At 34.2% G+C, this 12,173-nt stretch overlaps 1 protein-coding gene across 1 annotated transcript in view; it reads left to right on the forward strand.

The window, feature by feature from the left end:
- lilli (AF4/FMR2 family member lilliputian) overlaps positions 1 to 12,173 on the forward strand; it is a 216,685-nt gene that overhangs the window by 1,628 nt on the left and 202,884 nt on the right. The window contains exon 2 of the mRNA XM_029314267.2: positions 8,986 to 9,941. Coding sequence (XP_029170100.2) covers positions 9,877 to 9,941 — 65 coding nt within the window. The 5' untranslated portion in view covers positions 8,986 to 9,876. The remainder of the gene's footprint in view (positions 1 to 8,985; positions 9,942 to 12,173) is intronic.

The following is a 12,173-nucleotide window of genomic DNA, read 5'->3' on the forward strand; positions in this document are numbered from 1 at the left end:
AAGCCTTTAATTCCTCGAGCTTTATATTTACAGTATGTCTACAAGGGAAAAAAATTAGCTGTTATAAGTAAATTTTAGCTGTAATTGATATTTTGTAGCTATAGAATTCTGCGTTAAACTATGACTAAAAAATATTAGTTATCATAACTAATATTTTTTAAAATTTAGGCATAATAACTAAGTTTCAAATTATAACATAGAGACAGCTAAAATTTAATTATGATAGCTAATTATTTTTTCCGTGTAGTAAAGCATACAAAATACAGTCAAGAAATATTTTTATTATAAAATCATTTATCCTCGAAAACAATATTTTTCTCATTTTTTAAATTCATTTTTGCACGAAAAATCAAGTTGATTGTACCACGATTGAACGACTAGATCTGTCCTAGATTCGTCCAATTAAATAAATTGAGAAATCTTGTATAAAAAAACAGCAGGCGATATAAATAAATCAATCTAGATACGCAGCTCTTATTTATGGAAATAATAGATTAATATTAAATACATATTGCGTACTGTTCGATAATTATGTAGATTTTGCAAGTCGTAGTTAAAGAATCAAGGACCCCTCTCTCTCTCGTTCTCTGTGCGTTCCTTTATCTTCCTCGGATTATCTTCCATAATAGGCGTGTCCTTTTCGTAATAGTGCTTTATTCTCGCAGTCTCGCGGCTCGCGGCGAGAAAACGGAGCGCGGCCCGCATGCCCGCCAATGCGAAACGGAGACACGTTTCGCTCGGGACACGCGAGAGACTTGGAAATCCCGTTTGCGGCTGCCGCTCGTTGTCGGCTGCTTATTAGCGACGACAGTTCTCATCTACATAGTATCGACGGAATGAGCGGCGCCGCGATACCGCTCGATAATTCCGACTCGCCGAATCGAGTAGCCGATCGCGAGAAAAAAAAGAAACGCAGCAGATATTCCGCTCCATTTCGAATCGCCGCAACGGATTCCGGATTCGTGCTAAAGCGTTTTTAATTCGTAAAAACAGCCGTAAAGTCTTTTCGTCGCTTGAAAATTTGATATTTTCCAAAACCAGAAATATCTTAATTAAATATCTTTGTATAATTAATTCTGTAAAACTTTCTCAAAGTCTGCTTTCGCAAAATTATGTAAATTAGAAATAAGATTTTATTGTTTGCACATTTAGAATTTAATTTAAAAAATTTTTTATCTTTTAGTTTTTTATTAATTCGAAATTTATTGCTTTCTCGACATTTTGAAAAAGATTGATAATTTTTTTGATTAATGCAGATTTCTTTCAAGAACAAGATTATGTCATGCTGTTCTTACAATTAGCTATGCACATTTTTAAAATACAAATACGCGTTAAGAAAATATAATTTATAAATATTTGTCCTTTAATCGCTGAAGTTAAAAAAAGTCTGCGCAATTTGCATGTATTCTGAATTTTTTAATATTACCAAGAATTGACGTCATGACATTGAATCATGTTTTTTTTCGTTTGTTTTACAATTAGTCTTCTCTCATCATTTCATAAATATTAAATTTTAAATATTTCTGATTAGATTATTTACTATATAAATGCTATTATCATTGCATATATGTTACTTGTAATTTTAAAATATTTTTCAATATTTTTATGAATTTCTAAACTAATTGTTTAGAATAAATAAATGTACAAAAGTTTGCCATACATATATATTTAAAGAGAAAATTTTTCTGTAATATTATAAGAATTTTTTCATCATCTACATCATCTATGGAAATAATCGAATACATTAAACATTAAAAAGTTCCAATTATTGAATTTGTTTAGTTATAGGATACGGGAAGAAAAGATCATTAAATTCTATAATCAACAAATAAATAAATAAAAAATGTAATGTTAAGCAAGTAAGTTTTTTATTAATAAAAGACTTTGCTGATTTGAATCTTGCTTGCATCTTCCTATATTAATTTGAATGATAAAAGTTTCGTTGCAATCTCATTATAAGTGTACACGTATTCTATTGACCTAATGATGTAGTTATATTGAAATAACAAAATATTTGTCCTGTCGACGATACTTTGCGGATGTAATTACGTCCGTGAGGCCGGAACGCGCGCGTTCACGTGTGAAGTATCGACGAGAAGAGCGAGCGAAAGGTGCGAAATTGCTTGTGGAGGAAACAGTGTGGGCAAGATTACGATGGCGACGTCGTGTCGATATCGAGTCGAGTCTCTCTTTCCGTAACTCGAAGCAGAAAATTCACCTCGGCTAGAGTATCCCCCGGAGATTAACCCTTTCCGGTCGAAGGATTTCAATCACGATCCCGATGCATTGTCTCTTACCTAAGCAAATTCGAGGCGATGCAGGAACAGCTATGACATTTTCTTTTCGATTTTTTTTGCAACGAAAAGACTCACGGAAAAAGAACATTCGATCAAAATTTGTACACTATTATTTACATAATATTCCATAATTTTTATGAATTTGTATGAATAACTTTTATGAATATGGCAATTATTACAGAACATGGTTGAAAATCATAAAGTAGACAAATTTTGATTAAATTAACATCGTATTATTTACAGCCCACACACATTAAGGTGGGACAACATACATTTCAATTAGTAAATTATTAATAATATAGAGATAATATTAAATTAAAAAGCATAAATTATTTTAATTACTTATACTTAATTATTAAATTATACTAATTATAGAGAAATATTATTACATCAAAAATTCAATTAGGAGTTATAATTATTAATATTTTTTCTAATGATACAGACTCATACAGATTTATATTAAATCTAACTAACATTGAAGGAAAATCGGCTGATTTTAAATAGTGGGGAAATCGGTTAGGTGGACAAGTTGCGTGCTAACAAGTCGAGTCTCGTCGTCTTGCATTCCGAGGCGCAAATTCCGGAGCGGTTTTCTTTTAGAGAGGGAACGAGAGAGAGAGAGAGAGAGAAGTGGAGCACTTACGGTACCGATTTTCCAACGTGCATTTAAGCACGTCGCGCTCGATTCTTTCTTCTTACCCTCGCTCAATTTTCGTTTGCTCAATAAGTGAAGGACTCTGACATATGGGACAGGATATGTAAAACATGACCACAAATCGCCGATGAACTATGAAATTCAATTTCGCTTGTTCGGTACTAAAAGATAACGATGCTTGCATCATGAAAGCGCAACATACAAATGTACACCATATATAGTATAAGTATTTTTTTTAAGGATAGTAAAATTGAAAAATTTAACAGATTCATATTTGGATGTAAATCCATTCAACTAAAATCTAGAAGTATAAATAAAATAGAAGCTGCTTGTGTGAAACCTTTAAAAGAACAAAAAATAAACTGACAAATGATCTTTATGTCTTATATATTTTTCTATTTTTTTATTTTCAGTCTTTAATATTTTAATATTCAGAATCCTCTTTGTCATTTAACTCCTTTTCACTTAATTTCGTTAATTAATTAAATTCCTTAATTATTTAATAGTGAGTATTAAATAGTAAATGATTTAATAATGAATTATTACGTGATTATTAAATTATATTACATGTACATGTTTGAGGTCTTGCTGCATAGAGAAGCACTTCTTTCGCGTTGACGTATTGTTACGCAAAAGCGCAAGGTGCTATTTTATAGTCGGGGAAAATAATAGCGATGCTGCCGTAGAAAATAGGGTAAGGCACCAGATCGGGACGGGTCGCTTGAATCGCGTCACGTTTAAGATGCATCAATACATTTGCATCGTATTGAATTGCGCTTATCCGAGCGGCAGAGAACGAAGTGGCTGATCGGTGCCGTTTAACAACTCGCGAAAATAGCGACTCGACGAGTAGGTCGTTTGTAACGCCGAATACTTTCGACTTTGACGAGAATGAAACGACGATGTGTGTGTGCGTATCAACCGGTTCGTATAAAAGGATATTTCTCATTCAGTGTTTCGATCTGCCACATGCATATGTGTACGTATTTCTCTGCGCGCGATTATTGCGGCGTAACTTTCAGCACGGCCGCGCTCGTTTCGAGAATGTCCCGCTTTTGGAATTTCTCTCTCTCTTTTCATCTCTCTTTTTTTTTCCTTTTCCGAGCTGCGAAATTGTGCCCCTTCCGTTCAAGACACTATCCATTCGATTCCGAATCGTTTTCTTCGCATCGGCCACTCGAAAGTTACTAATTATTGAGATTTAGCTCTTAAATTGGGATCTTTTTTTTTTAGTTTCACTGTTTTTACACGACGCTATACATTCGCCTTCTTTTTAAAGAAAATTACAGATTATCAGAATTTTCTTTTAATAATCTCTTTAAAATCTTATCTTTGATGTGATGTTAATTGCTTCTGTATTTTTTCTCGCGTTGCGAAAAGGGTCAGTGTTTTTGAAAAATAAAAAATTATTGGAAAATCTTAAAATTTTCTTTATTAGAAATTACTCATATCGATTGCGAGAACGATAATTTTCGAGCACGCGGGCAAAAAGATGTGCACGCGGTGAAAGTGTATAGAGATGTGAAGACGGTTGTGGAAAAGCTGTGGGAGAAAGCAATAATTACGATTTATAACATGGAATGTCGTAACGGGAGGGATTCCTGGGATTCGAATCATAACACGACCTTCGTTATCCTTTTAATTCCGTGCGATTGTGAGTCGTAACGCACGCGCTTAGACAGAAACTTGGCAGTCTTCCGTTCTTTTCTACAAATGCGAAATCATTGACCTTACAGTTTATTCGATCAGTTTGGAAACAAGTTAGCCTTCAATTGTTTCTAAGAGCTGCGTCATAAATCATATATCGTTCGCTAATTCTATCTTTCCCGTTCTTGACATTATTCGTACATATAAATATATTTTTTTAAATTAAAATGTTAAGCAAAGTCGGCTCGCGAAGTTAATCGAAGAATATTTTGCCATCTTATTTTTGCAATATTGTATGCTTCGAGGCATTTATTAAAAAAAAATATAGCGAAAAGGATGCTGTCATCTGTGCAGCTGTCAAATATTTATCTCGAGAATTAAGTTATAAAGGAACCCTGATATATATATATACGCAACTTCAATATAATGTTGTATAATTAACGAGATTGTTCTTCTGGAAAACTTAGAAAATAAAGGAATCTGCAATTTTCGGAAAAAGAATATCACCAATCGAATTTTCATCTTAGATCTCACAGACACTTGGAAACTTTTGATAGTTATTATATTGTCAGCTGGTGATTTCTTGGCAAACTTTGAAACTTGAAACGCGATTATTAATCGCACCGATTTACGTCGAGATTATCAAGTCGAGCTTCTTGTTTACGCACTTATTCTTATCACACGGACATTAAGATATACAAGTAGCCTCACATGCTTGACGCTTTATCAGAATTTGCAGGAATGACGCCGGTTGAGCTCGACTTGCTGGTCGTGAAACAGTAATTCCTGCAGATAAAAATAGCGGCTAATCTGCGTTAATTCTAGAATGTAAGTCTTTTTAAGTCTCTTGCAATATTTACTTTTTTACGATGTTCTTGCTTTTGATCTCTCAAACCTTCGGTTTTAAAAATAATTTTCAGAAAAAATATAATCTTAATATATTTTTTATTTCTTGATAATTTAAAGAGATTTAAATTTAATGAAGCAACTTTTTTTACTTTATTTATACTGTTATTTTTATTATAGAGCCACACACACATCTTAAGATTTAAGAATTAATATACGATTGAATCTTGTTTTTAAGGAATATGTATATCCTTTTTTCTTGAAAAGATAATCGCATGGTTTTTGAAAATTGTTTCTAATTTTTATTCTAAGCTTTTAGTAATCACGATTACATATAATTAAAAACAAAAATATTTTTTTGGCAGAATATGAGCCACAATAAAAAAACAGATAATGATTGCAAACATTTGGACTTGTTGTATGGATTCTTAATAACAAACTAAATTAAAGAAACATTAGCAGGCTAAACACACTCATTTCATGTTTGTTGATCATTATCAAAGCAATCATTTATATATTACCATAAATATTTACACGCCAACATATTTGCAATCTGGATTTTATAGGACTTTCTAATATCGAGATTTTATATTGAAAAGTCTTTTCACATTTCCCCTACATTTTGCCATATTAATAATTTAAATAAAGAAAACATTATTATTAATACATGAAAAGAATTTTCTCTTAGAATTTGCCCTGAAAATCATGATAATCGTGGGATAATATGGTACTGGAAAATTTTATGAATTTTTCTGATTAATATTTATCACAAAAAAAATATTAATATGTCCATAGTAAAATTAATCGAACGTATTTTATATCTTATTGTGGTAGATATTAATATTTTTTTATTGTGGTAAATATTAATCAAAGAAATACTTCTAAAATTCTTCCAATACTATATTGTCCCACAATTACCATGATTTTCAGAGTAAATTCTAAGAGAAAATTCTCTCTGTGTACTTTTACAATACTTTTCACAATATACTTTTTGATAATACTTTTTACAAAACTTACTTTAAAAATATGCACAAAACACAAGATATATTATACATATATTACGCAGATATGTACATAAAGCATATCTATATTTGACGAGTAAATAATTGAAAAATAATATTTAAAAACAAGAAATATAAAAATTACAATTTTGTCCCTTTTTATAAATATTACAAATATAATGTCTCCCTAGTTTTCAATCGCGCAAAAAGAGGTATAGTTAATAGAGATAGAATAAAATATATCAGAATGCGAATGAAAGAAATTTGAAGCAGAATTTCAAAGAGACTCTTCAAGGAGAGAATAATAATACGAATGTTAATATAATAAACATTTCTTTAAAATAATACAAACGTGTATTTACAATTTGACGCGCCCGCCTCGGCCCGACTCGGCTCGGCTCGGCTCGACTCGGCTCCGGCGGTCACGTGACAGCTGGCGCGCAGCGGGCTCGCAGTTTACGAAGCGAGAGACGCGAATCAACCGGGCGCGTTCTTTTCTCTCTGCTTTCGCGGCGGTTTATAAATAAACGACCACTTCACCTGGTGCCGTTCCGCTCTACGGCGACACGCGTAGCACCTTCGTCGTGGGTTCGGAAGCGCGTGGCTCCCCTTCCCCTTCCTTCCTCGTACATCGTCGCTTTCCGAATATCGTCCGTCCATGTTCCGAAGATTTGGGGGGAAAAGAGACGCCAGACCGTCTCTCTGCCTCGCGCGTTGCGGCATACTTCAAGTTATCGGCGGAAGAAGATCGCGAAACCTTTCACAAATCTCGAGACAAAAAGACTGTTTTGAAAAAAAATGATTGCGTTCGCCGAGGAATCTTGAATAAGGTAAGGGATCTGTATGAACACTGTGCTGTAACAGCGCAGTTATATCGTAATAACAGTAACGTATATTTAGGATGTCTCAGCTCGCTGCGTGCCTTTAATATCGTGGATTTTTTATCTATATATATGAGTATATAAAGAATTAGAATTAAGTTATTGTATGTAGAGAAAAAAATTAAATATATGCATTTTAAGTGCATTTTTTAAGGATTTTCTTTAAAGTAATTTTGAAGGATGAGATGTAGAGAAAAAAATTAAATATACATATATGCATTTTAACTGCATTTTTTTTAAGGATTTTCTTTAAAATAATTTTGAAGGATGAGATGTAGAGAAAAAAAATTAAATATATGTATTTTAATGCGTGAAATCTGAATAAAATAATTATTGTATACGATTCTAATATTTCATTTAATTGGATATAGCAAGGATTTATTTGTTTTATTTAATATTTTCTTTCTCACTCTATCTTGTAAATTGATGATTCTAAGAAATGTTTATTTGCTATCGTTTATACATATATATGTGTGTAAAAATTAATATACAATGCATTACTCGAGAGTGCTTAATCATGGCGGGATATATGTTGATGATTAATCATAACGTATAATAAATAGATACGATATCACATATAGTTGTAGTGAAATAATTGTATTTGAAATTTTAGTACGCTCTATCAATTCTAAATCATATCTTGTATATTGTCCTTGAAGCGACCATTGACAACGTACATATCTTGTTATTCGATGACGACGTACGACTGACAAAGATACGCTGAGAGACAATAAAATTATCTCTCTCAATCTCAAACTGCCAATTTCCGGTTTTATCTCCGCGGAGAAAACGCTTGTATATCTATACGTATATGTCGTTGGTTCTGAAACATTTAATTGCAGCAAAAACGATAAACATCGATTCTCATAATCCAGTTTTTAATTAATAAGTTAACATAACTCGGAGAAAAAGAACTAGAGAGAGAGAGAATACCATTGCTAAACACACACTTTTGATTTCCCATTTAAATTTTAATTAGGCTCCAACTATAATTTCGAATAACACGAACATGTGAATTAGGCTTAATTATTGTCCAATCGACGGGGCTCGTGTGAATTCGTTATAAGACAAAAATGATTCCGTTAAATAAACCTTTACTTTCGCGATGCTCCAGCGGGGAATATTCCGTTTGTTTACGTCAACGACAGCCTTCGCGCGTGGACTGGTTAGCGAGAAAGAGAGAGAGAGAAAGAGAAAAAGAGCGAGAAAAGCAGGATCGAAAGGAAGGAACGGAGAGAGGGAGAAAAAAGGGGGTAGGAGGGAGGGAGGGCAACGCGAGATCGGCCGAGCGACTGTCAGCTGCGCTCGCCGCACTTTCACTCGGCCGATTAAAGCGTATCGCGCGTGATTTCGGCTGGCGTTGAATCGTAACAGATTTCGCGCGATCGATCCGCAGAAATCCGCGACATCGATAGCGACCAAACTAATTGTAAGTGCAAATCTCTCGGCGGCGAATCAAAGAGCGATCGCGTCTTCTGCTACGGTAGCAACTGGGGGGAATTGACAGGCGGCCATGTTTGGTAGCGGTGGCTGCACGTGTTGACGCGGCCAGTTGCAGCCTCGCACCAGATGGTGCGTGTGCGTACGTACACGTGCGTGAATCCTCGCGAGAGACAGTAGCGATTCGGATCTGAGAGACTGTATCATTCTGCTCGCAGGTGTAACAAGGAGAAACAACCAGGACCGACAAGGTGAAGGCACTCCCGAACGGGTTGACGTCGTCGTCGCGACGCCACATCTGGTGATCGCAAGACTGCGAGAGAGAGAGAGAGAGAGAAGGGGAATCACCGTGGCGTTCGCGCAAGCGTGTTGGCGCAGTCGATCAGTCAACTGGTGGCTAATATCATCTGGTCGCACGAACTTCGGAACCGCGATCGAGTTATCGCTATCGTGCTTTAGAGTCTACGTCCTTCGTGGTGAGTTTGTTTACGGAAAGTGTGGAATTTCGCTGTGACAGTTATTCCGATCGGTCCCTTCTGACAGTGTTTGTGACTGGACATCACGGATATTTTCACTGAATGTTTGATTTCTTCGAGTTGTCAGGAACTTTTTTTGTACGAAGATTTATGAAAGAATCTCGACGAAAAGCAAGTTTGTTATTATATCGATAAGACGAGAAGGGCAGAATTGGATACGAGGAAGAGGTGGAAGTCGAAAGACAAGACAGCTGATGTTATCTTGACGCGAGTATCCTCCGCGTACGGCTTCGAGATTAATCCCGATTTTCGGAGGAAGTCGCGAGGGTTTTTTTTCTTGTTTTCCCGTCGTGAATAAGTCGCGATATGCGCGGTTACTTTGTTCCCTCGTAGTTCCCATCGTAATCGTTCCCATCGTCGCAGTTGCCGCTGTCATTGTCGCCGGAAGGACGATGCATCGCGCGCGTAACAACCGTCGAGATAAACTGTCATCGCGACTACCGGCAGTGTATTATCGGTGGTGAATGGAGAGCTAAACCCAGTGGATCAGATCACACGAACAACTGATGCAGTGATGCAGTGCCGTAGTGTTAGTGACCAGTGCCACACGCTCGTTGTTTGGATTACTTGAAGATGCCTTCGTCCGGCGGCGGGTATTATGACGACAGGAATCCTTTGCTCAAGGGCACCTTATCGAGGTGAGTGCACAACTCTCATTTCCACTCGAGTGATCGACTCGAGCCTTTTAGCATTTTAAGCTCGGCAAAATGGTACCGCTGTATATATTTCAATCAATCGACAACTGATACTGTTGTTATTATCGAGAAATTTGGAATTTTTCCCTTCAAAAAATTGTTTATCGCAAAATAAAAACTAAATTGTAAATTAAAAATTTTGATATGTACAATACATTCTTTAAGATATCATTTGAAAACATTTTATAAATATGAAATTGTGTAAGATTATGCAATATAAAATAAATTTTTATATATAAATAAGAAATAGTGCGTATTTGAGTATATAAATGTTTTATACTAGATAATTTATTAAATGATACATGATAATCATAAATAGTAAAATAATATCGCTGTATAGATTTTAATAAATCGACAACACATCGATACTGTTATTATTATCAAAAAATTTAGAATTTTTTCCTCAAAAAATTGTTTGTCTATCGTAAAATAAAAACTAAATCGCAAATTAAAAATTCTTGATACATTCTTTCAAATATCCTTTGAAAAAATTTCACAAACTAAGTAATGATGTAAAATTCTCCAATATAAAATAAATTTTTATATTATAAATATAAATGGTGTATATTTGAGTATACATGTTTTATTGTAGGTAATAATTTATTAAATAATATGTGATATTAAGTAATTTAATAGTAATTTTAATATACAAATTTTGTAACTCTTTTTTTATACATTTTTTTTATAAATATTGATATTGATATATAGAAACCACAAAGTAATGTGTATAAAATAATACGTATAAATATGTAAAAAATAATATGCATGAATAATGTGTAGTACCATTACCGTGTTTAAAATGTTAATCAATAATATATTATGTACATTATAAATTGTATATGATTGTATGGTTATTGATGTTTACCCAAAAGATCTTGAATTGCTTTTGCATATTTTTAAAACTGAAACGAAAGATCGAATTTTATTATTTTTTATTTAAAATGCGAGGAGAAATATCGAAGGTTATAGAGAGAGAAAGCCGCTTCTTGCGGCCGCAAAGTGAAAAGCATAGTTCCGACTATAGATATTGCAGTTGAGAGTTAACATACTCTGGTCAGCATTCTCACCACCCATTTAGTGCTAAATGTGCGGCTATCTAATGTATTGCTCTTGTTTACACGAAGTATGTATAACGCTTGTCTCGTTCAAATCTAAAACTGGATGGCCATATTTAACACTAAACGAGAGTACATCCTGAAATATCACTTCTTACATTTGCGAAGAACGCAACTATTTAAATTTTAATATTCTGAGTAATCACATTAATTTCTCTTTATCAACGTATTGCGCCATTACCTAAATTATATATGATTATATATAGTCCGTGATATCGACAAATCGATGACAACCTTATCAATCAAGGTCAATCATAATTATCAATGTCAGGGTCAAATCACAGATTAAACGAGTTTTAACTTCTTATATTACGAATAGCTTGATCGAAAAAATATTTCTTTTTTTTACATTTTTATTATTTGAGAGATAAATATGCTTCGGGAATTATGTCACAATTCGAACTACAAAGCTTTAAATTTGGTAACCTAATGGCGAAACACAGTTTTTAGCACTTGTTATTTGCGTCTCGTCTTGTTAAATATTTCGGCGCTCGTTTCGATTCGTGAAAACGACGACCTTGATCACACGACATCGCGTTATGTTGATGCATTTGCACCACCATTGTCCTTGGCGCGGCCCTGTTAAATGCAAAACAGCCAATGAAGGGCAGTAACATATATGTGTATGTTTGTGTGTACGTCGATATCCGACTTGTGCCTGGCTTACGCACGCATCTCTCGCACGTGTGCGACTTATGTACATAGCCTCGATATATCGGTCGAACATGCACGCAACTTTAATTTACTTCTTACAAATGTTGCCGTTGGCTGAAAAAAAGACGTGGCTTACGATACAATCTTTGCCCTTTTCAAGAAAATTTTGGAAAATAAATTAATTCAGCCTCCCTAAGTAATAATTATTAATTAATTAATTCAGTTCAACGGATTATACGATACGATTATTGATAAAGCATAAAGGAGAATTAAAAATTTAAATGCGGTAATAAGAAATTCAATTAGAGGGGTGAGTGAAGAAAGATTAGCGGGGTTCTCTTATGTACATAAATCTAATGCTTTGTATAAGTAAAGTGTAAAATATTTCGTGACTCGATGAATCGTC

This window comes from Nylanderia fulva, unplaced genomic scaffold (assembly GCF_048542155.1).
Source record: "Nylanderia fulva isolate GAGA-0341 unplaced genomic scaffold, ASM4854215v1 Scaffold41, whole genome shotgun sequence".
Lineage (NCBI taxonomy): Eukaryota > Metazoa > Arthropoda > Insecta > Hymenoptera > Formicidae > Nylanderia > Nylanderia fulva.